Source organism: Tympanuchus pallidicinctus, unplaced genomic scaffold, assembly GCF_026119805.1.
Source record: "Tympanuchus pallidicinctus isolate F22 unplaced genomic scaffold, pur_lepc_1.0 scaffold8, whole genome shotgun sequence".
In the NCBI taxonomy this organism is placed as follows: Eukaryota; Metazoa; Chordata; class Aves; order Galliformes; family Phasianidae; genus Tympanuchus; species Tympanuchus pallidicinctus.
The window spans coordinates 13303748-13330517 of NW_026294802.1; the positions used below are offsets into that span (position 1 = coordinate 13303748).

The window sequence follows — 26770 nt, forward strand, 5'->3', positions numbered from 1 at the left end:
GCAGCCTGTGCTGCTGCAGCACCACTCTTTCTGTGATTAAATTTTTTCCTGAAATCCAACCTGAACCTCCCCTAGTGCAACATATGGCCATCACCTCTCAGCCTATCATCTGCAGGACAGTAAGATGTCTGTCTGTCAATTGAACAAGAAGGGGAAGTTGAGCTGCTGTGTGCAAGTCCACTCCAAAAGCTCAGTTGGAACTGTTGTTGAAAGCGTGTGCCCAGGGAACAGTTTGGTTTCTCCAAAGAACTGTTGGGCTTAGAGGAGAAGTGCGTGTGGAGGAGGAAGCAGGGTCTCTCAAATGCTTAGGACAGTCACACAGACAGGAGAGGAAGTGTGTCTGAAATAGGACATGATTTCCTGCGACTACCACAGCAGCACCCGAAAGTGGAAAACCACCCTTACCCAGAAAACCCTGCACTGCTTCAAGCACTCTCCTACCCAAAACCTCCACCCCCGCCTCCCTTCCGCACATAGGCCTGAAGTCATCTTGTTGCATGCAGGCAGAGGCAAAAGGAGGAAAAAAAAATACCCTTTGGAGACAGCCGCAGGGTTTTTTTGTTCTTGAGGAGCAGCTTTGTGAGGGGGGAGAAGCAAGGAAGGGAACTTCTGCCCACCACAAAGCCAACCTGCAGAGCAGCACAGTTCCATACCCTGCAAACTTGTGAGGAGATGGGAAGCCACTATTTCAGATAGGCTGTGGAAGGTCTGTTCTGTTCATCTGGGGTGTCCCGGGCAGTCTGTGCTGTTAGTCATTAGACATAATGAAAGAAAATCCCTTCCACCTCGAGCCAAAGGAGTTGGGGTTAGGTTAGGCAATGGTGATGCTTGCTAAAAGCACTCATAAAATCATAGAGTATCTCAAGTTGAAACGGTCCCTTCAGGATCGAGTCCAACTCCTCAATTCACACAGTACCACACAAAAATCAGACCTCATGTCCCAGTCTTCATGGGAAGTGCCCACTTCAGCCCCTCCGACCACCATAACTAAGCACCAGTGGAAGCTCTTGAGCCTCTCTGACCACCCTCCCCATGAACCAGCTATCAATACAACATTTCACGCGATACCATCTACCTTTCAGTGTGAACAGCAATGAGCATTAGGGAAAATGAGGCAAAGGGAAGCAACACAGTGCCCAATCTCTGCTTTTGTTGGCTTTGTGCCTCCCCATAGACTCCCCTTGCCATGTACACTCTCTGTAGCCCAAATCCACATAACCACATGCTCACCTGCTCTCTTGCCCGGGATATCCACGTGTCCAGAAGCAGCTCCATCCTGCTCTGGTGAAATCTCCTGGTGGTCTTCACAGCTATGAAAACATCCCCAAGGGTCAGGTTCCCTTCAGTCTTATATTTGTCCAGAGAACTGACCTGCAGGTTCTTCTGCCCAGTGCCACCACCTCCCTTGGCATCCTCTGGGCTCTCACGTGTTCGTTGCTCTGGATTCTCCAGTACGTGCTCCCTGAGCCCTGGGTATCCCAAGGTTTCCTGAGCTCCACGGTGCCGTACAGAAAGGAGAGCCACACCGACCAGAAAGACTGCAGCTCCGGAGAGACCCCGTAAGAGCCGACGGCCCATGGCTTCTGGATAGCTCAAGCAAGGACAGCTTCAGCCAGCCTGTACCTCCATGTGAATCTCTCCGCTCTTCTTTAAAACTTTAGAAGGGTGAGATGAACTGAGAGTAAGGTATGAGAGGGATGTGGCCAAGGACTTTATCCAAGATGAAGACCAGCAAGACAAAGCAACAGATGAAACAAGGGGAATTTCCACAGACCAGGGCGCCGATCATCCAGCAAGATGCGGACACGTGATGGGAAAATACTCCAAAGTGACTGGTGGGTGGCTGGCACAGGCTGTCAAAGGGACAGCAAGCATTTTTGCTCCTGGTCGTGAAGATGAGAGTCCTGGGATGGATGTGGAAGGGTCAGGAGAGGAGATCAGAGCCATCAGGGGGGTGTCCGGACAAAGACATCAGCTCCTCAGAAGACAGCAGCCAGTGTATCCAAGCCATGTGCTTATGGGGCTGGAGCAGGGCTGTGGGAAGGGGCTGCCTGGCCGTCCACCTGCTCCCTCTGCGTGGCTGGGTCCCTGCCAGCGCCCGGTCCCGCCTCCGGGTATGGGGCGGAGCGCCAGCCCCCGGGGAGGAAGAGGATGGAGGGGGGAGGATGAAAGGGGGCAGCCCCCAGGCTGAAAGCGGATTGGCTTCATCTGCTGCTCGAGATCCCCTGGCTGGGAGCACTCCTAGGTGACAAGCAGCTGATGGGGAAGGGCAAACCTGTTGTTTGAGTGGTTGTCCCCTTCCCCCGTGAAAGCCCAGCCCCCGCTGTATGGGAGGGCACAAGCCCTGTGCAGCCTTTCGCTGCTACAAGAGCATAGGGAATGGATTCAGGTTCAGGTCAACAGGATCTCACTGGTGTCTGGCTCACTAGTGTCTGAAACTCATCTCCCCAAACCACAGCGCCAGCCCACTCACTCTTGAAAACTCCTTTCCCACTGCCCCCTGCCCCCCCAGCGCAAGGACCACTGCGTTTGGGGTCAGCACCATGGGCTGCCCCATAGGGTTTCTGGGTCAGCCACCTTTAGGCCACTCCAGCGAGAACTTGAGGGGTACAGAGAGGTAACCAGCCGAGGTTGGAGCTGGAGTCCACCCCCGCCCCAGACTCTGTGGAGAAGCAAGCATGGGGACAGCAGGATGACAGCGCTCCACATAAAAATCAGAGCACGTCCTTAGGGAGCTGCAAGCTGTGGGCATCGAGTCTGAGCAAAAAATAATAATAACGAAAGGGAGAAAAAGGGGGGAGCAGGGTGAGAGCGGCATGGTTCCCTGGGTGTGCTGTGTGACAAAGACCTTCTCCCTTGCACGTTTGATTCTGGGTAGTTATAAAAGGAGGTTAGGGCAGGATCAGGCTCTCTCTGTTGCACACTCCCACTGTGTGGCCGGGACATGGGGAGGATCTCCCTGCAGGACTAAATCCCTATTCTTTCACATTGTTTTGAGGTGGGGGGGAGGGGGGGTCTGTCATTTCCTTTCAGGCCTTTACTGCAGGAATGTGAGTTGGCATAACCAATCCACGGCCACCAGACTAGTGGGATTGCCCCCATGGCTCATCCCTGCTCCTGAACCAGAAATGACCCTCTCTAAGTACTTTGGCTACATCTGTAGGCCCAGGCAGATGTACAGGGGCATCTGGCACAGGTTACTCAGAGAAGCTGTGGGTATCCCATCCCCGGAGGTGCTCAAGGCCAGGTTGGATGGTTGAATGGGCAGCCTAACCTGCTGGGTGGCAGCACTGCTTGGGTCTGGGTAGGATTTAACATCCCTTCCAACTCAAGCCATTCTATGATTCTGTGGCTCCCAAGCATCCTGCAGTACTTACCATTCCTGGCTCAGGAGATCTTCTGGGAAAGAAAGGGGGACACAGGTGGAGGGTCCCCACAAAAGCCCACTGGGGGCTGCTAGGGTGAGCTAAACCACCTTGTGCAAAGGATGTTGTTGAGCAGTAGAGCAGGTTCTACCCAACCAAGTGCAAACCCAAACATGCCGTAAGCTAGAAGTGACCTAAAGCTGCTTCAGCTCTGCTTGGGACAGCATGGGGAAGGGCTGGTGGCCTCCTGCCGTGACACACACACACCACTTGGCCCCTGCCCTCCCTGGAGGGAGAAAATTTGCTCTCGTTTACTTTACAAGGGTTTTATGCAAGGCTGGCACAGCTGGTAATTGATGCCCAGGGCTGCTAATTGCATTCTGCCCATTACCTAACCCGTGACTCATTCCTCTGAGCACACAGCTGCACCCCTGGGGACACAACTGAGGTGGGCAGGGGTGCGCAGGGCAGGGGAGTATTATGTTTGTCTCAGAGTCCTCTGCCCCTTTTCTCAACCATGTCCAGGGCTAGTTGTAACTGGATTCTGAAAGCCTCCAGGGAGACAAGATGGACAAAAGGAGGGTTTAGAGAAGGCTGGAGCAGCAACCTGCCTCTCAATGCAACTTTGCTTTGCCTTAGTTTCCCTCCCAGTGAAACACAGACGACTCAGGGAGATGTGTGGAGAAATCTGTTTTGCTGGGGAGTAGTAGCTCCTCAAAGCTGGGGGTATTGCTCTGTAATCAACCCAGCCATGAGGCTGGTGACAGCTCCAATGCCAGAGGGCAGGAGGAGTTGTCAAGCTTTGAATCAGTGCCTCACAAGCAGTATTTTCCCTCGGTACTCAAACTTCATTTTTTCCCCTGAAAAGCTGCAGGCTCCAACCTCCTTCCCTTGCAAACCCAGCGTGCTTTGGGACTGTCTTCTCATCTGCTCAACAAGAGCCCCACTTTGTTCACCTGCAGGGCATCTGCCCTCCCAGGGCTGACAGTGCTGGGATGCCTGGGCTGGTCCCCTGGAGGGGACAGCACTGGGGACCTCCTGGCTGGAGCCCCTTTACACCAATCCCCTCCATAGCTGCACAGCTCCAGGGCAGATCTGGGACTTTGCTCTACATTTAAGTGACTGCAGGTTAAAGTATTCTTTTTCTTTCCTCCCCCCTTTCACTCTTGTCCTCATAAAAGACAGAGACAACTGTTTTAGAGCCTGAAATAACACCTCACAAGGGACCCATGAAGATCAGCAAGTTAATCTTTACTTGGAACTTCAGAAGTGCATAGCAGTATCAGTTCCCTAATCATAGGGGCGAGAAGGATATGGAGATCTAGAGTCTGTATGTGCTGGTGGCTCATTGGTTCTCCCGTTGACCCCAGCCCACTGCCCGGTCTCCTGCACCATAGAGATTCCCACAGCCACAGCCCCCATTTTCCTTTTGCATGGCTCAGGAAACCATCTATCCTTCAAATACTTAACCTTGTTCATGAGAAGAACAAGACGGTTGGCTTTTCACTTTGTGATAACCAGGATATAGAGGGATTTGAAGCTCTAGGAACCTCGGCCAGACACCAAGTAACCTTCTCAACATGTAATTTGGATATTGGGAAAAATTTCTTCTCCGTAGGTGTGGCTGGACACTGGAACAGTCTGCACAGGGAAATGGTGTAAACACTATCTCTGGAGGTGTTCAAGAAACATGTAGATGTGGTACTTCGGGACATGGTTTAGTGGGCAGTATTGGTGGTAGGTGGACAGCTGGACTACATTATCTTAGAGGACTTTTCCAACCTTGGTGATTCTATGCTTCTCCTTGGCTGAACTAGAGCACCTTCAGCACTGGGGAGAGGGAAACAGCTGAAAAATGGGGGATAAGAAGAAATGTGAGGAAGCCCAGCCTGTGGCACACTCAACCTACCCTCTCCCTGTCCCTCTTGCTTCCCTACAACAGCAATGCTGTCTTCTACCCCTACAGGGCTGGGCAGATGTGTCTCAGGACAAAAACATGCCCACATATCATCCAAGCCTTCCCATTAACACACAAGTCTGCAGCCAGCCTCCCATTCCCATTATGAATGGTATTTAATTCTCCTTTGCACACGGGTTGCCGATAAAAGGGCCCATTAATAATTTACAAGCAATAAAGAGTACAGCTCCCATAAAACGAGGGTTGGTTGCAAACTTAGTGTCAGTCATGGGCTGCAGCAGGGTTTCTGCAGACAAACTGTGTTTCCTGCTCCGTGGGGCAGGAGATGAGGTAGAGAAGGGAAAATAGAGGTGATGAGAGAAGGGTTTTAGTGCACTAAACTGTGCACGCATGAGATATGCTCCTGATCAATCTCATCTCACATGTTTTCCTCGTGTTCCTGGTCTCACCATGTACCAGAGCCAAAGGCTCAAGGTGATGGGGAACAGTCCATGAGATGTCCAGCAAGAAGGTGGAAGACTTCTCTCCAATCAAATATGGAAAGCTCAGGTGCGTGGGTCAGCATGCATTACGTCCCCAACTCTTCATAGCTTCAAGTGGACCTTAAATGCTACTTGGTCCCATTACTGCTGGCTTCCCCTTGGAGAGAGAGGACATGCTACGTGAAGGACAACTCCTGGGGAAGGCTCTGTACCTCCTGATTCAGTCATCACCATCCTCAACCCACAGCGGGCGGTTTTGCTCCTGGAAGATGCAGCCCCGTACCACCTTGGGCAGTTCTTCTGCGTGGCTCCAGGCATGGGGCTCCACGCGGGCCCAGGAGCAGGGCAGGGCATGGAGAGCCCGCTCAGCACCACGGCATGCCTTCAGCACCTCTGCATCTCGTTGGCCTGGCTGCCCCAGCAAGCTCCTGGGGAACACAGAAACAAACATCACCTTCACATAGACAGATGGAGTTGGAAAATACCAACGTTGCCCCAAACAAGAACCTTCTCATGTGCACACAGAATGCTTTTTTTGCCCTTCTTTTCCCCTCACAACAACCAAAACCAAGAAACATACATGCCTCTATTGCTGCCAACCCTCTCTGAACCTTCTGAACAGAGGGGCTATAAGAGAGAACTGGACAGATTCTTTAGCGAGGTATGTTGTGATAGGACAAGCAGAAATGGTTTCAAACTAAAAGAAGGGACGTTCAGATTGCACATAAGGAAACAGTTTTAATGATAAGAACAGTGAAGAACTGGAACAGGTTGCCCAGTGGTGTGGATGCCCCATTCCTGGAGACATCCAAGGTCAGGCTGGAGGGGCTCTGAACACCCTGATCAAGCTGTGGGTGTCCTGTTCATTGCAGGGGAGTTGGACTACGAGACTTTTAAGGGAACAACTTCCAACTCAAACAATGCTATGATTCTGTGATTCTTCACCCGCTTGCGATGCCCTCCATCCATCCACATGGTCTTATCTTACCTGAGCCCCCTGATGTTCTTCTCAGTGACCTCAACGTGGATAACAATGGGGTATATCTCACGTTTAATTAGATCCCTCACACTCTGAACTCCCAGCTCCAGCAGGCAGTGTTTATTCTGGAAGGAAATTGAATAGATTTACTGATTTAAGTGGAGAAGAAATAGCTCCAGCCCCTGACAGATGCATTAAATCAAACCCCATACTGTGAAATATCATTGCTTTTCCAATAGTAATTCCATTAAATGTGGGATTTACAGACAAGGCCAAGATGGAAGGAGAGAATTACAGAGCAGGGTCACCCACTCCATCACAGCCAGCCCAGCCCAAGAGCCCACCAGATGTCTCACTCAGCCTCAGCCCATCTTCTCATCCCTTTTCTTACCATTGTCACTAACAGCCCCACATTTCTCCATTTGCCCTCAACAGAGCTCTTGCTGCTTTCTTTAAAACAAAGAACATGAAAGCAGGGAGGTTGCTTCTGTGTATGGCACTTCCCACTCTCTCCCCTACCAGTTCCCAGTTCCCATTTCTCTCACCAGGGCTTGAAAGAGACTCAGGGAAAAGACTACAGTCACCGATTCCCAGACCCACAGCACCTCGACCCTCCAAATCACACAGCCCTAAAATAGACAATTGCCTTCCCTTGTCCCACCCTTTCTTCCCACCTGAACATGGTACCCCATCCCAGCCTTCTCTCCCCAAACCACTCAGCACCTTCTCCGTTGCTTCCTGGATCATGCAGACTTGACTGCTCTCCCTTCGCTCCTGGGAGGCATTTCTAGACACAGGGGGCTCCTGCACATGGGCAGCACCGGGGTTCCCTTCTGTCAGCTTCTCTGCAAGGGAAGAGAGAAAGGAGAGATGAAGAGGGAGGCAACATCCTCATCTCCCTCTTGTACATTCTACCTCATATTCTGCATGCTTGCTATGGTGCTGATGCTCACTGAGTTCAGTGTTTACGGATTCTGTCGAGCTAGCCTAATTGCACAGCATTACACGTTGGCATGGATTTCCTGCTGCTTTCTGCTTACAGAACAAGCAAGATATCACAGCTGAAGACTTTGCAGGGCAAGAGCAGCTCTTGTGTTGTGGTACAGCAGCATCCAAAGCTGTCTCCCATATCTGACCCCTCTTCTACATTGCTCCAGCCCCTCCTTGATGAAACATAGCAGAAAATGAATTATTTTATTTTGCCAGGTAATATATCTGCAAGGCTGGTGAGCTGCATGAGCTCACAGATGACTGGGGAAGCAGGGAGAGCACACATTTTGGCACAGGAGATTGGGAGGAAGATGGGGAGCAAGCTGAACCTCCTGTCGGTGTCAACTCAAACCACCTCTCTCTGCTCAGAGGTGGAAAGATGGCGCCTCAGACCATGCCATGCAGCAGAGCAGCAGAAAGGTGATGCTGAGACAGAGAACTGGGAGTAGAGTTGGTGGGACAGTGAAGTCTGGCATGATCAGTGCACGCCACGTGCCCCCAGCAATTCCAGCAGAAGACGAGGCAACTCACACAGAGACCACAAACGGTAGTAGGAAGCTCTGAATCTTAGTATGGCTGAAGCAGGCACTCCAGCTGCAGTAAATGGCTTTGAAGCACGTTCCCGTGCAATGTTAGGGGGACCCTGCAGAGGGCTCAGTAGGACAGGATATATGGTCAAGTCACTCAGCTAAGAAGCCCAGCCACCACATTTTTGCAGAGCCATCCTTTTTCAGCAGAATAGCTTTCTCACCACCCCCTAAAAGTATGCCAGTTCATTTTTCAGTCCAGCAGCTGGCAAAGCATGAACTCTAAACATGGGAAAGGAGAGAGATGGGAAAAGGAGGATGAAGGAGGCAGGAAGTAGAATTTGTCCTGTGTGAAAACATTGTATGGGAGAAAAGCTTTTTTCCTACAGCTCCTACAGTGGTGTGACAGTCTCAGGTCATTGGTGGAAAGAAGGATAATGTCATTCCCAAGGAGGAAAGGCAGGAGTGAAGTCAACCTACACATCCCATCTCAGGCAAGGGCTTTAGCCCTTGGAAGAGCCACCAGAGCAGCAAGGCAGTGCCGCCATCACCCACTCAAGGAAACAAGAGGATCCCCATGTCTCAGAAGACCAGAATGGAGGACTAGCCTCCCTGAAGGCCAAAGGGATAGGATCCGATTAAGAACAGGAGGGAATGCCTAGCATTGGCCCAAAAATTGGCTCAATGGTTATCATCTGGGAAGGCTGAAATACCCCCACAATTAACTACTGAAGATGCACCTTGTGTCCTCTCCAAGAATCCCATGTGTATATATCTCTTACTTCAGGACTTATTCCTTGAACTGGACTTTCCAAGGCCTCCACAGAAATTACCTCCTTGAGCAGCATGTTTTCTTCCTTCCTCATGGCTAGGAAGTGACAGGAGGCAACAAAGTGAAAACAGCCCCTTTTACGTAGAAAGCAGGCAACTTGCACGCTGTATGTCACTTAGCCATGGGCTCCTAAAGCAACTTTGTACGTGTCTGCCACTCTTAACTGCCTACCTGCTGGGCACACATGGAAGTTCAGGCGAGAGGTGGGCAAGTCCAGCAGGTTCCTGATGAGCCGTGATGCGATGCAGCTGGGTGACAGCACCACAGGACGGGGTGTCTTGACCACCACAGGGTGCACCAGGCTGTAAGGCTTCAGTCTCCTGTCTGGGTCTGAAAGATAGGAAGAAAAAAGAGAAAGACAAAGGTGAGAATTTGAGAGAGCAGTCTGCCACCATCCCACAGACCATTCAGTTCTTCCTGCACCAGCCTCTATCATCACTCATGGAGACACCTACCAGGCATCTCAAGCAGAGACCCTTTCCTGGTTACATCACTGCCTTGGCTTTTACAACCCTCTTTCCATTCCCTGGGCTTCACTGGAGCTGGACACCAGTAGCGACCTTATGACCATAGTGACCTCTTCTCTCTCCATAAAACCTTAGAAGATCCCAGGAATTACAGAAACGTTGGAAAGCCCCAGAAAGCCTAAGAGCAGGAGTTTTTAAATATGAATTGCCTTCTCAAAATCTCATTAGAAGGGCCCTGGCCAGGGAGACTAAAGCATCCCATTTGCTGATGTCCTCTCACGGGGGATGGCTGGATCCCCAGAGACAATTAGACAACACAGCTAGCAGCTCACCTGAGCAGGGGTCCAGCCACAGCTGCTGAGAGGGCTGTTCTGAGTTCTTCTGCTGTTTGGATTTCACCAAGCGCAGTTGGTCCAAGGCCCGTTTCTTTAGCTGAGGAGGAAGGGAGTGCAACAAGGTTGAGAATATTGACCATTACAAAAGTGTGTTACAAAAACTTCCCTTGCTGGCTTCTCTGGCTTACGTTACTTCTGTGGCCCTTCTGCTGCCCAGCTATGTGGACCTTCTCCTGGATCTTCAAAAGCTGGTGTGCCCTGAAAAGACAATGGTGTTGAACTCAAGCAATTCTAGAGACCTCAGGGACCACAGTTGGCTGTGATGCTCCTTCCCAAACCCCACAGGTATATCAACACCCTCACTCAACCTCCCTGTCTGTCAAGGGCACCCAAAAACTACAGCACTGGTCCCCAGCACAAGGTTTAAGGCTTGGAAATCCCACACAATGAAAAGGCAAACCCACACGCTTCTGAACTCCCCAGAAACGCTCTCCACAAAGAAACGAAGCAAGCACACCATGTACATCCCTGCTTTCCTCCTTCCTCTGTTACCTGCTGTAGTTGGGCACTGTCCCCTTGTCCAAGTCCCGCATGGTCAAGGGATCAACACGGGAACAGTACCACTCCAGCCGCCCCTTGTACATGGTGTCTGTGACGTGGAGGATCTCCCGACATTTGACACATAGTGCATAAGGGTCTGATGGCTCCAGGAGGGACAGGTTGGTACGGATATAGAAGGAGTCTCCAGAAAACTTCTTCCCTTCTTCCAGGGCTTCCTGCAGAGGCTGGTACCCTGGAGTAAGGGATGTAGGTCACTACAGGTGGGGACACGGTAGACACAACCATAACCGACAAGATAGCCAAGCCTCCAGCACATCTCTGATGTTACGGTTCGGAGGGGGATGCAAAGGAAAACAGACAGAAGGTCTGTACCTCCATTATGTAACAGAGGACATGTGACACCAGATAGGAAAATAACCAGAGCTATGGCCAAGCCCAGTATCACACCTGGTAGCCTAGGACCAAAGAGAAGAAGACAGAGAATAGCTGAGACTTACCTCCAGGGCTGGGTGAAAGGCTTGCAAAGGGAAGCAAAGAGCTCAGGCTGGAAGGAAATCCAGCTGCCAGGACCTTACCTTGCAGGTCTAGCTGGAAGACAAGGCTGGAGGGCTCATCCCAATGCAGCAGGCTCAGGTAAGCAACCTCACGTGTACAGTTCTCCAGGGAAAGCACCTCTTCCTTCAGTGATGGGACCCTCAGCTAGCACAGAATGGATGCTATTAGATCTGGAAGTGCAGGCTCCCCTCCGCTCCTCACCCATCAGGTTTAACCAAGAGATGGTACAGGCCCAGGGCAAGCTCTGCCTGAGGATAAGCATCCTCATCAGCCTCTGATTCTCTCCTCTGCCTCTGAAACTGCTGCTGTCAGCCACCCCCCAGTTTGAATGCTGGGCTGATATGAAAGCAAACACATGTGCACAAACACGTGTGGGAGCAGAGGCGGGGAAGCTGGGTTATTTTCAGCTACAGGTGGGATATCAATTCAAGCACCGTGGCTGTATTTAAAGTGGTGTCATTCTTGCCAAAACAAATGCCCTTCCCTCCTTCCAGGAGCTCTCTTCACAGCAGTTATTCTCTGAGAGGGTCATGAAAGCCTGCGAGATGTCTCTCCAGAATTGATTGCTTTGCAACAGGCATATGCAGAACGCAAACTGCTCTGCAATACTACAAGGACAGGAAGCTCCAGGGAGACACAGTCATATCGCTGCCTTAATCCATGTGGCTCCTTTTTTGATTTCCCCTTTCACACCTGAAGGAAGCATTTCAGCAAGACTGAGCATCATCACATACACTGGCATGTTTGAGTGCAGAGGACTCTATGCCTGTTCAAGCTGCATAAAGCTGTAGGCAAAGAGCAGAACTGGAAAACAAGAGAGATAGAGGAGGGCTTCAAGCGAACCAGAAGCCAGTTCACACTGGGCCTCACTCCATGCTCATGCATTCCAGGTCCAGTGCACATCTCCAGCATGATCCCATTCCCAGACCCACCTCAATGAGCCGGCACCCTTCCCTGAGTCCTGTGCTCTCAACTTCTGAGCCTGGCTTGACCCACTGGACATAAATCCCCGTCTTGTTCCCTCCAAGGATGGAGATGTCTGCTCCCAGCCTCTTCTCATGGGGCGACAGGCTGCTGGGGTGACCCATGCTCGTGAGCTGCACCACCAGTGACCTGGCAAAGAGAAACACCAGCAACTGAAGCTTGCTGCCCTTTCTAAAGACTAGATTCCCATGGCTCATGGTCCATCACCAGGGCAGGTGCACAGCGTTTGTGAATCCCCACATGCCTCTCTACCCCACTAAGCCCAATATGTTTATCTTCTCCCTTGCTATCAGGGAAGGACTTGCAGGACAAACAGCTTCCCAGGCATGACTCCTCAGCACCAGAATACATTCCCCCAAGCAGCGGGTCATGGTCCTCCTCCTGGAGGAAGTACCTCCTGGAGATCTCTTGGTGGCTGGTAAGCATAGACAAGCAGGTCTCTGACTTCACTCTGGTGTAGGTACTGCTGGAAGAGGAGGAGAAGGCCCCAGGTGGGATGCTAACAAAACCACTGCCTAGGAAAGAGAGCAAAAGGAAGAGAGAGGGCACATCACCTCTTGGAATGTTGTTCTATCCCTAACCCCACCACTTCTCCCTTGCTAAACTCTTTGGGGAAAGCTCCCACCCTAGTACCTGTTGTATCTTCCATGTTGCTAAAGGAGCCACAGGACAAGCTGTAGAGCAAACACAATGGTGAGATGAGAGGTAGCAGCTATTTCAAAGCCTGTTTGCATCCCATTCTCAACTCCATCCCCACAGCTTTCCACCAATTCTGACACAGAAGTTTTCACCCTCAGCTCCCACTCCAGGTTCCCCATAGCAAAACTGCACATTCCAGCCCCCACAAACCCTGGATGAGACCCCAACTCAAGTAGTCACCTTTTGTAGGGCATGCACCTATCTTCGCGCTGCCGCCGAAGGATGGAGCCAATGCAAGGAGGGAAGGGGAAGGTAGAGAGGCGGTTGATGTCTTTCTCGCTGTCAGGAGTCCCCTCCTTGGGCAGAATAAGAGAGAGATGCCTGCTTACACCAGCACCTCTCCTTCCTTTGGTCTAGGTTGCTCCTGGGGTACCTCTCTTCAGAATTACCCTAACACCCAGGGGCCTTTTGCTTTCCCAAGGAGACAGCAGGAATGGAGACACCTGCCACTGTGTCCCCATCTTTTTGTAATGTACACCCCCCAGGGTGTGATTACAAAGCTTTCTGGGGAGAATAACAACCTTATATGGGGATGTTGATTTCTAGGTTGCCAGTTGTGGCACTGACGGGCATGGTTAGTGGAAACAGTGCTGATGGGTTGATGGTTGGACTAAATAATCTCAGTGGACTTTTCCAGCCTTAATGGTTCTATGTTTCTATGATTCTAAGAGTTTTACTCGCCCCACTCTCCCACCAGTTGAGTGTGGCTCCCTGCCCCACACCAAGCCTTCCACCAAGTCAAAGCCCTGTAGTGTGTCCCCATTGCCCCACTGATCAGTGCAACATCCTCATGGTGCAGTGCTTACCATGCTCTGAATGGCGGAGTCCCCCGGGAAGGTGATGGCAGAAACATCCAGCGGGTCTGTGAGTCCACTTGTTAGGTCAGAAGGCTTGTCCACAAGGCTCCATGTGCTGCTGAGGTTGGAGCAGAGGGAGTAGGAGGAGCTGCACATCTGAGAGAGAAGGGACTCATCATTCTCTTGCATTCCCCCTGAGATTAACCCTGTCCTCAGCTCCCTCTTCTCTCCAGCCCTGCTCACCTTGCCCAGGCTGCGGTTGCCCCGGCACCGCTGCAGCTGTGCTTCCAGCGTGCTGTTTAGCCCTTCCACCCGGCTCAGCTTGCTCAGGAGCTCGTCCCTCTCCTCCTCCAGGGCCCGCACACGTTTGCGGTACTGATCCTTCTCAATCAGGCTCTGTGAGTATTGCAGCTGCACCCCATCTCGGCTCTGGATAGCCTACACGGAGCCACGCTGGGGGTCAGAAGGACCACACTACAAAACCCACTTCCCACTGATAGAGAAGACTCACTGGGGAAGGAGAGGTACCCAGAGCAAAGCCAAAAGCCCTGATTCTGCTGGCAGGCAGAGAGCACTTCACCTGGTCCCGCTCCTTCTCAATCTCCTCCAGCTGCAGCAGTACTGTGTTCATGCGGTGCTTGTAGAGATCGCAGTCCTTTTGCAGCGTTCGATATTTCAGCTGCAGGTCTTCCACCTCCTGTAGGTACTGGCAACAGTGAGCAGTGAACATTAGCCACTTAGTCAGAAGTGACTGCTGTGGCTGCGTGCCAGGAAAAGGGTGGTGGTGATGGATGCTTTACCTTATCCCTCAGCTCCTCAGCCCACTGCAGCTCACTCTGCAGGGAGTTGAGTTTCTGGCAGAGGTCCTGTCGGTCATCTTGGGCTTCCTTCCAGTCGTGCTCCAGGATGTCCAGCAAGATCTGCTCAGAGCCTGGCACTGGGACCTCGCCTGGAGTCTAAGAGATGAGGAGATGCCTTCACCACATTGCCAGCACCTCCAGCTTAGCCCAGCCCAGCAGATGAGCAAAGGGCAGGCTTGAAAAACTGCCATAATCATCACTGGAGCTTGGACACCTTCAAAACCCACCTGGATGTGGCTCTGAGCACCCCACTCTGGGTGTCCCTGCTTGGACCAGATGGATGCAAAGCCCCATGCCAACCCAAACCATTCTTCCCCATGGGGTACCTGCAGCATGCCCTGCAGCTCCTGCAGTGATGCCGTCAGCCGCTGATTCTCAGCCCACAGTTCAGACATAGTGTCAGGGTGGCTTCGCTCCTCTGCATCCCGTTGGGGCATGGTAGTCGCTTGCTTCCTCAGCAGGCTGCACTCCTCCTCTAGGCTGGTGACTTTGCACTTCAGCTGGTCCACCTGTGAGCCAGGGAGAACACATAGCCTGACAAACATGCCTTGGAACTTCTGCCGCCATGGGAGAATGGGAGCTGGGCGGAAAAATGGCCTGGAGGTGAGGAAAGCAAGCTGGGCAACCACATGAGGGAGAATCCTTCAGCTAGGGAAAAGTTAGCACACTGCACACTAAAGCTTTCCCCTGCAGGAGAGGAGAGGAGGGTGCACATACATCAAATTTTTGCATAAGCACTTTCGATCTCTGACTCCTCACTTTGTGCAACAACTTTCTTGCTACCTTAGGGCATCCACTGTGCAACTGGCCTTGACACTGCATGGACCAGGGCCCCCAGGTGTGCTGCCAGCGTGAGTAGCTGGGAGTCTCCTCGAGGGCTTCCCAGATCTGGAGCAGCTGAGATGCATCCACAGCAGAGTGCCCCCGTTTCCACAGGGTTTCTCCATCCCATTGTTAGGATCATAGAATCATAGAATCATTAAAGTTGGAAAATACCACTAAGGTCATTGAATTCAACCATCAGCCCATCCCTATCATGCCCTCTGACCATGTCCCTCAGTGCCACATCCACGTGGTCCTGGAACACCTCCAGGGATGGTGAATCCACCACCTTCCTGGGCAGCCTGTGCCAGTGCCTCATCCAGAAGCAATTCAGTTCTCTGCTCAGAGGAGGTCTGGGAGAATGAGCGCAGGCAGGAACAACAGATAAAAGGTAGCGAAGGATTCTGGCAGGAGCAGAATGAGATAGGGAATGAGAACCGCAAGGCTGTGTGAGAAGCCCAAAGCAGGAGGGGAATGCCAGGAGGCACCACCTGGAGCTGGGTTATTAAGAGGTTCCAGGTATTTTGGTCCTTGCCCAGACAGGAAACGGGTGCATGTTTGCTGGAGCTGAGAGCTTGGCAGCTGGAGTGCAGTGTCATTAATTCTTTCAGGTATGCAGCATGAGTCTCCGAAACGTCAGCAGAGGACGAGGAGGCAATGGGGAGTGCCGGGGAGGGGGATGACTCTTGGTCAAAGTGCTGCTACAGGCAGCAATTCTAACTCCCCTGCCATGAACAGGGGCACCTACAGCCAGATCAGGTAACCTAGAGCCCCTCCAGCCTGACCATGAATGTCTCCAAAGACATGGGCAAGCTGAATGTCCCCCTGGGCCATTCAACCCCACTGCTATGGGACCCCCCTGCCCCACTGATGAGCCATCTCCCAACACCCTACCAGCAGTTGCAGGTCACGGCTCCGCAGCACAGCCATGTTCTTTTCCTCACAGAGCTGTGCATAGCGCATGGCCATCATGTAATTCTCATCCTTCAGCCTCAGCAGCTCCACACTGTTGGAGTCCCACTCCTCCCGCAGTCGCTGGCAACGCTCTTGCACCTTCAGGAGCTCCTGCAGTCGCTGCTCCAGCCGGGCTTGCTCTTGCTCCAGGGTCTGGTTCTTTGCCTGGAGCTGATGTTCCTTCAGCAGGTGCTCTTTCCTCTGAGCCCTCATCTTCTTCACCTCCACCAGCAAGAACTGCATTAGCCCCTCGGGGCCTTCTTCATCTGGAGGAGACGAAGAAGACTCAGATATGGCTGCTGAAATGGGTAACTCCCAAAAAGCACCCATCACAGGGTGTCACAGCCTCCTGGAGGCGTGCAGCCTGGGTTAGCGGCACCACGGACCATTACACAAACGCATTTGGTCCCCTCGGTCCATTGCACGCATGCATTCAGTCTGCACCCTGCCAGATTCAGAGCACACGACTGTCAAGGTTCCTTGCACACAGGGACCATGAACCAGGGGTTTATGCATGCACGCGCCCATGCACATATTTCTGGCCCTTCCCATGCAGCAGTTGAAGGGAAGACGAGCACTGCCCCTACCCAGGATCATGGAGCAGCGCTGGGCCGGTTCCCTGCCTGTTAGTCGTGTGTAGTGCTCTGGGTAGTAAAACTCCAAAGACTCCAGGAAGGCTTCGTAGCCTCGCTTCCCCCGGCGCCGAAGGATGTCCATCAGGTAGCCTGGAAGAACAGACAAGGAGTTAGGGCAATACAAAAAAGCATCTCCACCAATTCTACTTCCCTCCATGAAATGGAGGGGTTGGAGAAGGGAATGGGGGGGAGAGCACTGCTTGCCATTCTGTGCTTTCTCCCACCTGTCTGGTTGCTTTTGCAAGGGAATCGGCATGAATTGAGCACCTCCTCTTCATCCTGCTCATCTATCACACGGCACTGGCGCAGGTACGGGGTGAGTTTTGCAGGGTTCAGGGAGCGGGTCAGCTGGTGCCGTGCGCTCTCTATCTTCTCCCAGAGGGCATCTTCTTCCTCTTCCTGCTCCGAGAGGCTGCAGGCTTGGAGAGAGGCATTCTCCAGGGCTGGGAAGATAAAAGGAAAGAGAAAATCTGAGGAGAAATGAATAAGCAAAGGACAAAATACATGGGTGGACAAGTCAAGGTATGATTCTGCAAACGGTTCAATCATCAACCAGGACTCAGATATGTCAAAAGTTATTTTACAAACAACTCTGTCCAGTAGGATCTTAGTAGGCTCAACTACTGTCCTATACGGAGGCAGTGGGGCATAAGGAATTTAGGAGCATATATTATAAGAAGACTGGGGAAGATAACATCTTCACACCATAGTGTTCTTAAATCGTAGAATCATAGAATCATTAAGGTTGGAAAAGACCTCTGAGATCACCCAGTCAAACCATCAGCCCAGCCCACCATGCCCACTGACCACGTCCCTCAGTGCCACATCCACACGGCTCTTGAGCACCTCCAGGGACGGTGACTGCACCATTTCCCTGGCCAGCCTGTGCCAGTGCATCACTACTCTTTATAAGAAGAAATTTTTCCTAATATCCAACCTGAATTCCCCGGACCACCACACATCTTCCCCTATTCCCCTATTCCAGAGAAGTGAAAACTCGAGCATAAAAGTATTTACGCCTGAGACATGTTTCTCATACTGGAGTAAGAGGGGTGGGTTTCTCTGGGGATCCATTTGCCCTGTGCACCACCTCCAGGCAACAGTGACTGAACTGAAGGTCTCAAGAACAGTGTGCAATGGGGCAGCTTGGCAGCAGGTAGTGGAGTCAAAGGGGGGATGTCAAAAGTGTATCTTCCACGCATCTTCCACACGTGTGTGCAGAGCACTGCAAATACTCAGCAACAAGGCAAAGCTACAAGGCAATCATTCCGTCTACCAAAGCAAGAAGGACCTCCTGAAGTCAACAGGACAAAGCCTCTTACAGCTGGTGAATGTGCCCCATGGATGAAGCAATGGAGCAGGTATCCATAGAGCCCTCTTTTCTCACTCAGGTATCAACCCAACCAGAGCATCAATTTTCAGTTGAGAAACAACACTCACGACACCAGCCAGCACAAATCCTTTTATAGCAGGCAAAGTATATCCAACTCCTTCACAGAGGGTGCCATAACCTCCTGTTCTGGTGCTGGCAACGAGGGCAGCTTTCCTACCCCATCCACCAACATCCTGAGCAGCAGTCATAGAATCATAGAATATCCCAAGTTGTAAGGGACACATAAGGATCATTGAGTCCAACTCATGCAGTGCAGAGGTTCATGTTGCATGAAGGCAGAAGGAAGAAAATCTTCCTCTTTTTTTTCTTTTTTTTCTCTATTGTTGGGAATGGTATCGCACTATTTCAGAAGGCCAATCAGCACAGCAAGGAGGGTGTCTGAGAGAAGTGTGCTGAAGGTATTCCTCCATACAGAACTACAGAAGGCTCAGGGTCCGCTGGGTGGAGGATAACAGGACGAGGGGACTCTCGAAACCACAAAAGATACACGTGTCTGATTCCCAGCACCAAAAGGCTTAGGAGCATAACCGCTGCTACAAATCTGGATCATCCTGCTGACAAGGAGGTTGAACAAAGAAAACAATCTGCATTTCTTGCAGAAATGGGCTCAGTCCCACAGGGAGATGAGTATACGGGAGGATGCAACAGAAGTCGTGCTGTTCTGAGCCCTGCTCCTCGGGCTCTAAGTCAAAGTTTATGCTTTCAAATCCAAGTTTCACTCCACAAAACCCACAGCTGCTGTGCGAGAAGCTTCTCGGCAGGCAGGGCCGGGAGCAGGGATCCTCCTGGGATCGGGGTGGGGAGCGCAAGGCAGTCGGAAACCCGTAGAGGGAAAGAGGGGAAGAGGAACAAACTCCAGCAGCGCGGTCGCCGAGGCAAAATCTGTACTCGGGAGCAAAATCTGTACTCGGGGGCAAAATCCACATTCGGAAGCAGAATCCACACTGGGGGACAAAGGCAGTAAGTGGAAGGGACGCGCTCCGAGGGCTGCGGGGAGATCAGCCTTACCTGCCATCCCGCTCCGATCTCCGCGCCCCGCTCCGCCGCTCCCGCCCCGGCAGGTGTGTCTGCAGCGCTCTCCCCACCCCGCTGCACCTTTCCCCCTCCCTTCCTCCCTCCTTCCCTTCCTCCCTCCTCCGCACCCCCCGGCAATGCGAAGCTCAGCCCCGCGCCCTCCCCTCGCCGACACTCACCGGCGGGGCGGGGGCAGCCTCCCCTCGGCCGCCGCTCACCTGGGGGAGCCGGGGAAGGGTTTTGCTCAGCCCGTGGACCGTCTGTCTCCTCCAGCTGCTGCTCCGGACTAAAGCTGATCTCCGGAAGGATGTGGTTCACCGGCAACTTCTCTTCTGAAATACGACGGCTTTCAGATCCCTACAGTTGAATGGGGTTAAATGGGGGTACCCGGTGTGGCCTCCCTCGGTACAAAGGCGGGGCTCTTTTGTTGGAAGGGTTTCCAGAAATTGTATGCTGAACCTTCCAGATGTAGGGCCAGTTCTGGATGGAAGGGGGTTCAAGCAAAAAGAGAAAGTGGGAGTGGTTGGGAAAAGCCCGGTGGAGATCAAGAATAAGTGCTCCAGCCTTAATTTTGGTCCCTGGTCCTCAGCAATGTGTGCAGGTGGAGCTGGGTGTGGAGGCATCCCCAGGAAGTGTGTGACTGAGCCCAGACCCAGCACAGGGCTTCTTGGCAGGGAGCCTTCCTCCAGCCCAGCTCCAGCAGGCACAGCCACCCCAGGAGCAGGGCTGGAGTGCCCCAATGGACACACAAAGGACTGCTCTCACCACTGCCATGTTCCTTCTTGCCCAAACCAGCCCCGTGCTACGAGGACAAGGAGGGGTCCAAGAGAGGTGAAAATCAACAAAGTGTAGAACAAGCTCCAGGGACGAATCAAGCCTCCCACCATAAAAGAGCTGTAGGTTTCACCCTGGACCCAAAATCATAGAATCACAGAATTAAACATTTGAGTTGGAAGGGACCCTTAGAGGCCACCCAGTCCAACTCCCCTGCAATGAAAAGGGACACCCACAGCTCTACCAAGGTGCTCAGAGCCTCTCCAGCCTGAACTTGGATGTCTCCAGGGATGGGGCATCCACCACCTGCATGACCCAAACCTTTCTGTTTCTCCTGCAGGGGCTGGTGGAGGCACTTCCTCTGGTCCCCACCATGTCCTTTTCAGAGTTGAGCACAACCCCATCTAAGACAAGTTTAGAGACTCACTCCCAACATTTTCCTCTGTACATCACACAGCTTCACCACTTTTGCTGTTACACACCCAGTGAGCAAACACCAGGCACACGCACATGCAAGGCTTCTGGCAAACACCGCCTCCTCTCATATGGCATCTGTCCCACCTGCTGACACCTGGGTGTTTTAATTCTCTGCTGACTCACCCATTCCCCCTGATAGGGGTCCCCCCCCCCCCCCCTTCGCACTGCCCCCTTCCTATGGATGCAGGACCACCAGCCAGGTCCTCAGGCAGGACACGGCTTCATCTCCAGCCCTTACCTCCAGCCAGAGGCATCCAGTTGCAAATGAGTGATCAAAAACAAGTAGGAGCAAGGCTGCCTGCAGGGAAGGGTTCTGACTCAAGCCCTGTCGATTTGTGCCTGCTAGTTATTCTCTTGCAAACATCCCAGGTCTCTCTCTCTCTCTTTCTCTCTCTCTAGAGAAAAGATTTCCTGAGCAGGATATTATGTAGTGATAGAAGATAAGATCTTTGCCCCTTACAATAAAAGTCCCAAACAGCTTTGGTTTTTCTCATTCACCCAGACAGAAGCAAACTTAAGGAAGGCTCTCCTCCACCCGCCCTGACCCCACCGGCAATGGCTGCGGTGCTTTGTGACTCAGAGCACACGGAAATCAGACAGAAATCAGACAGAGTGCTTCCCACATCAAGTGTTATCTGTCACATCTATTCTCAGAGCTGGGCAGGAGTCCTGAGAGCTGCAGACCACCCCAAAGGCCAACAGAGAGCTCGTGAGAGGATGGAAATGTCCCATCCCATATTTTGACCATGGAACAGAGGCACAGTGGTGAGGATCTCACCCTTTGGAAGACAGCTGTATCAGACAGCCCACTTTCAATCACAGAATCAGAATATCCCAAATCAGAAGGAACCCATAGGAATCATCGAGTCCCCCAGCATAACCCAAAAATTAGACCAGTTTGTCCCAGTGTCACCACACGGCACACACAGCCAGGTATCACGTTTCCACACTGGCTCTATCAGTAGTACCAACTCCTGTGCTGATACGGTTGACTTCATACCAAGAATGCCGCTGTGCGCTCTGTTGTCTGGCTGGGTTGGTGGTTTCGTGTTTTGTTTTCTTTTTTTTTTTCAAATCCTGACCAAAATAGTTGCGCGGTTAAGACTTTCCAAACACCATCGGCTCACACAGGAAACCTATGACAAGCCAGCAAACGGTGAGCCATGCAGTGTTTCCACCGAGAGAGGAAGGGTTTAGCATATATGGCCCACGACAATATGGGTCTTCTGTGAGGTCTACAAACCTGCCCAGAATCCTCCTACTTTACATAAGCTAATGGCAGTGCCTTCAGTAAAATACTTCTGGTTTTCTTGGGATCATAAAATCATAGAATGGGGTTTGTGAAGATTTACACCTTCCAATGATTTTTCAGGAGGGAGGTGTGCTGAGATTCCAGCTGGTCTCCACGGTCGACTTCAGAGAGCTTGAAACCACCCCCCCTGAACCATCTCTCCCCATGCAGGCTGCCCAACACCACTCAGTGTCACAAAACCTCTCAACAGTTTTGTTCCTCTGTGGAACAAACGCTCAGAAGATGTCGTGAAACAGATTTCCCGACTCCAGCACGGTTTGATCACTGTCTCACACCAGCTTAACTAACAGACACAAAGAATAAAAAACACTTTTATTTTTCCTACTATCTCTCACAGAGCTCAGTGCTTACATCAACAGCCTGTGCAAAGGCTCTGGCTGCTCGTCTCCCCAATGCTTCTCTGGGCCACAACAGGACAGCAGTGGTTTCCTCTCTCCATGGCAGTGCAGATGTCTGCAGAAAAGGGGAACAAGGCCTTCATGGCAGGAAGGAAATGCACACATGTGTGTGGAGATAGGAAAACAACCGAATGCTTCCTTCAGTATTCCTCCCACTCACGCACACACCCATTGCCTGGGGCTAAAAGAGGGAGAAGCATGTGGGAGCTCCTTGGTTAGGTGTTGGCAACACATCTCCGTCCTCATCAGGGCATCCAGGTGTGTGGGGTGGCAAGTGAGAGCTGAATTAGAGCAGGCTTTGGGATTCAGTCACTAAGGTGGGCTTCTTTGCTCCAAAGCTGCCCCGTGGCTAAGGGCCTCCATGCCAGCAGGCTGGGACTGCATCCCAACTGCATTTCAGCTGCAGCACACCGCAGCTCATCAAACCCACCCAGTTTCCCTCGGTGCTTTCCTTGCACGCTGAGGCTGCAGCCACCAGAGGTCAATGTGACCACATCAACCTCAGCCAGCTGGTGGGTGCTGCACCAAGCCCTTTGAACTCTAGGATACCAAACAGATATTGTTTTCCATCTCTGTCGAAATAACCGGGGTAAATTTTTACATAAGCCAACATGCACAGCCCCAGTGCTATCCTGAAAAACGGGAACAGAGAATGAAGCTCTCCCCAGCTTGCATCCCACAAACACTGTGCATTGATACCCTGCCACTTCTCCATGGTTCTTCAGGACCCCACAGATGTTTCGGCCACTCCAGGCACATCTCCTACTGCTGGTTTTGGTGGCACTCAGATGCTTTACACCAACCTCAACCCTGCCCTGTTAGCAAGAGATGGAAACGGGGTGTCTGTCCTTCCTGACCATCACTGCTCCTCCCTGGGGCGCGAGGTCTGTCACAGGGAATGAGGTCTGCCACAAATACAGGTTGACTGAATTAAATGAGTAACTGACCCGCAGCCAGAGGGCAAATGGGCCAAAAGGGCAGGGTCATCAATCTGTATTAGAAGTCAGACAGGGATGATGGCACTGTGCAGAACAGAAATCAATATGTCTAGATAGCTCTGTAGCATTCACCTGCACTCCTGCACATATCAGTTATCTTCCCTCCACTCCACCTATGTCCTCCCCTAGACCTCAATCAGTGCTGGAGAGGCTCTTTCCATCTCTTTCAACCTATTTCCCAAAAGGTGATCTAGCTGCCCAGACTGAGCGTGCTTCTACCATCTCATGTCAGCACAAGTTTAGAATGGGAGTGAAGACAAACCAGAATAAAAATCCCATCTTGTGTTGGCAGAGCAGCTGAAGTCACTGGCACCGAGACAGTGAGAATTACAAGCAGCAGCTCAGATGCCATCACACAAACTGGCTGTGAATAATCTGAATTCAGAAAAATAAAATATCTCCAAGAGATCAGACACTTCTCTGGGAGCTCTGCTTTGACCACTTCAAAAATACCCCTGGTCCCCTGTGCAGCTTGGAAAGAAAGAAGGAGAATATCATGCAAATACCACTTTGATCATCTCCTCCTCCTCCCCAGGATGGTCAAGGTCCCAAGTGGCTCCTCCTTTAGTGAGGCACTGGAACATGTTACCCAGAGAGGTGGTGGGTGCCCCATCCCTGGAGACATCCAAGATCAGGCTGGAGGGGCTCTGAACAGCCCGATCGAGCTGTGGGTGTCCCTGTTCATTGCAGGGGAGATAGACCAGATGGCCTTTAAGGGCCCTTTGCAATTCAGATGATTCTATGATTCTCTCCTAAACATGGACATGAGCACATCTTGGCGTCTCTGGCATCCAGAGTCCCCAGAAGCAACTGTCGGGCTGAGATTGGCCAGATATTGATGGAGTAGAGGCAGGAGGGGACTGCCATCCCAGGAGAAAGGACAGGATTCATGTGCCAGAGAGGGAAGATGCTGCTTGCCCAAGCCACCAGCAGATATGTTCCTCTGGGCAACAATCTTTGCCCAGTGTTTGTCGAGCCTCCAAAAGCTCTCTGCTGCTACAGTAGCTGGGGCTTTAAGTGCATGGGATGCCAATGTATATGAGAAAGCACATTGTTTTTTCTCCTTGCAACTCACTACTCCTTCAGCAGAAACTGCCAGAGGTAAGATCCCTGCTTACCTGTGCACCTGGCCTTGTGGTTCATGGTTTGGGTAACAAACCCCAGCTTGCTGATTTCCAGCCTCAGGAATACCCGATTGCCCCAGGCAGAACAATGCAAGTGCAAGAGACAGGCATGCAGAGATATTAGAATTACAGAATCATGGGATGGCTTAGGTTGGAAGGGACCTTAAATTTCATCTAATTACAACCCAATGACCACCTAATTGCTGGGGTTTCTGGTATGGCAGTACCAGGACAGGACTTTTCCTCCATGGCTGAAGAACAATCCTGTCCAGGATGCAGAGAGGAAAAGAGCTGTGCTCCAGCTAAAGGGAGCCAAGGAGCCAAGTCTCCCTAGAGAGGGAAAAGAGCAGCAAAGTGCCACTCACACCTGTAACACTGCTGCAGAGCCATAGGGTGGCACCACCCCACCGTCCTAGCCCTTGCGGGAATACGTGGCTGGGGAAGTGCCAGGGCCAAGCCCAAAAGCTTTGGGTCAGCGTGGCCTCATTTTGGAGCCCTTACAAAGGACGTGGGGAGCTGCGCCCAATTCCTGCCATGCAGGTCAGATCTTCTAGGGCTCCTTGCTCCTTTCTGCTGGGGCCCTTCCCAAGTCTCTCCACCCTGGAAATTCTGGACCCACACCAACTCCTGTCCTTTAAGGGTGCCATAACTCCCCTCTGCTCCCATTGGTATTACCTATTGGGATGTGCCCTCCAGTGGTGGAGAGCTAGAGGTGGGTCTGCACAGCTCACCCCTCAGCCCACATTTGGCATTACCAAGGGCTACCAAGGGGATCCAAAGCTGACAATCTGACAAAAGTGGTGCAGATCTGACCAAAGCCAGACTAACTGAGTGCTGGAGGTAAAGGAGCGAGCACACCTGGAACCTTATTTCCTTCCATGTACCACCAGGGCTTCCATAAACAACCTGCAGGATGTGGCCCTAGGTGACACGGGAGGTTCTTGCAGTCCTTTTGCGTGCTGAGTGCTGGAGCCATCCTGGTTAAATGCTGTGTTATATGAATACTTCCCCTACGCATTCCTCCACACCTGGCATTCCCTAAGCCAACACATATATATGGGATGCAGTAAGAGCAATGCCTCACTTCCTTGGGAGTCTGCTCCAGCTTGCCCCCCCTTGACCCAAACTCAGCAGCCCCAGCCTCTGGCTGGTGCAGGAGCTGGATGCCCACACACCCTGGGGTAGGGTTAGGGTTAGCCAAGACTTCCTGCAGGGATGCAATCCTCAGCTCTCGCTGGAGCCTGCCCAAGAGCAAGGCACTTTCCAAGCCCTTTCCCTTTCTCGAGGGTCTGTGAGTCACATAAACAGGAAAAGCCTGGCTCTCCCCCTCCCCCTCTCCAACGTGATGCAAGACCCCGCACTGGGTGGCTGGCCCCCACGGGAGGAGCTGCCACAGGCCCCTGACCTCCAGGCTATGCATTTCCTGCAGCAGCTGAGAAGGGAGGTGAGGCCCCTTCTTCCAGATGCTGGAAGCTGGGCATAAGGGGGCTGCTGCAGGCCAGCCCAGGGACGTAGAGATCATGGTGGTCCTCCTCCAGCAGTCTGAGGATGCAGAGATGCCAGATGTCCTGACAGAGATAGGAGCATCCCTGAGACCTATCAGAGGAGAGTGTGGCTGAAATGACAGGGTGAGCACAGCTCTCCAGTCCTATCCCTGCAAACCCTTCTTTATCTCCTGGCACTTATTTCTGAAAGCTCTGCGGTCTTCCCTCCTAAAACCAAAGGCATCCACGCCAGGCTGGGAGGGCGTGCACACATGAGCAGAGCGAAGCAGAGCCCAGAGCAGTTAACCCTCGGCAGATGCAGCTCTCTGGATGGCAACAATAACCCAGCTTTGCTGAACAAGAGGCAGATTTCCCATCCCAGGTCGCCATCCATGCTTTCCCACCAGGCTCCGTGCCAGCCCCAGCAGAGGCAATGAGTGGTGCCTGCTCCTTAGTGCATGGCCAGAGGCATGGAATGGCATCCCCAGCTCAAATCTTCTCGCATGCCTCAGCACTGATTTCCACTCTGCCCTGGAATGCGCCCGGCAGCAGCATGTGGGAAAGTGGAGTCAGCAGAGACCTTGGATGTGTCAGCTTCCATCTGAGTAAACAAGAGGAGCCCTGGCAAGCATTCAGCCCCAAGCATCCAAGACCTTGGGAAGGGGTATGGACATAGGGAAGTGCTTCTTTCCCCTTATTGCTCAACCCAGATAGAACATCTCCTAACCTCCTTCTGCCTAACCTCAGGTTCTCACCTCGCTTCCTCTTACCCCACATGTGGAAAAGCAATGGCCAGGGAGAGGCAGCTCCAGCACAAGGCGGATCAAACACTGACAAGGAGCACAAGAACGGTCTGGTATGGAAGGGTTGGTTGTCCAACCTGCAACACACACTCATCCATGTCCCTTGGTCACCAACATGCTGGGATGCCAAATTTGTCCCGTATCATTCCTGCAGGTTTCATAGGGCCAAGGACAAGGGAAGCGTTGCCCCAGTGCCACTTCCTACCTCTCACTGAGTGGCTGCCATCACCT

The 26770-nt window shown here is 52.2% G+C and overlaps 2 protein-coding genes and 1 long non-coding RNA gene across 6 annotated transcripts in view; 1 reads left to right on the forward strand and 2 right to left on the reverse strand.

Moving 5' to 3' along the window:
* Positions 1-2123, reverse strand: part of MFNG (MFNG O-fucosylpeptide 3-beta-N-acetylglucosaminyltransferase) — a 194203-nt gene extending 192080 nt beyond the window's left edge. For all 4 annotated transcript variants that reach the window (XR_008202797.1, XR_008202796.1, XM_052668743.1 and 1 more), the window contains exon 1: positions 1231-2123. Coding sequence is in view for 2 of the 4 variants with exons in the window: in XM_052668743.1 (XP_052524703.1) it covers positions 1231-1578 (348 nt within the window). In the remaining 2 variants the exon portion in view is untranslated. The remainder of the gene's footprint in view (positions 1-1230) is intronic.
* Positions 2124-3065: 942 nt separating this feature from the next.
* On the reverse strand, positions 3066-19239 carry CARD10 (caspase recruitment domain family member 10). Its single transcript, XM_052668718.1, has 21 exons — positions 19164-19239; positions 16987-17205; positions 16715-16852; positions 16068-16393; positions 14678-14860; positions 14292-14447; positions 14072-14197; positions 13735-13929; positions 13501-13647; positions 12875-12990; positions 12629-12669; positions 12390-12510; positions 11944-12124; positions 11032-11155; positions 10448-10688; positions 10084-10153; positions 9893-9992; positions 9265-9423; positions 7468-7589; positions 6754-6869; positions 3066-6193 (listed from the first exon to the last, which is right to left on the reverse strand). The coding sequence occupies exons 1-21, from the start codon at positions 19168-19170 to the stop codon at positions 5986-5988; spliced, it is 3096 nt and encodes a 1031-aa protein (XP_052524678.1). The 5' UTR covers positions 19171-19239; the 3' UTR covers positions 3066-5985.
* LOC128073658 (uncharacterized) lies at positions 19007-20378 on the forward strand. The gene is made up of 2 exons (XR_008202798.1): positions 19007-19216; positions 19443-20378. It is a non-coding gene; the product is annotated as an uncharacterized LOC128073658 (long non-coding RNA).
* Positions 20379-26770: the final 6392 nt, after the last annotated feature.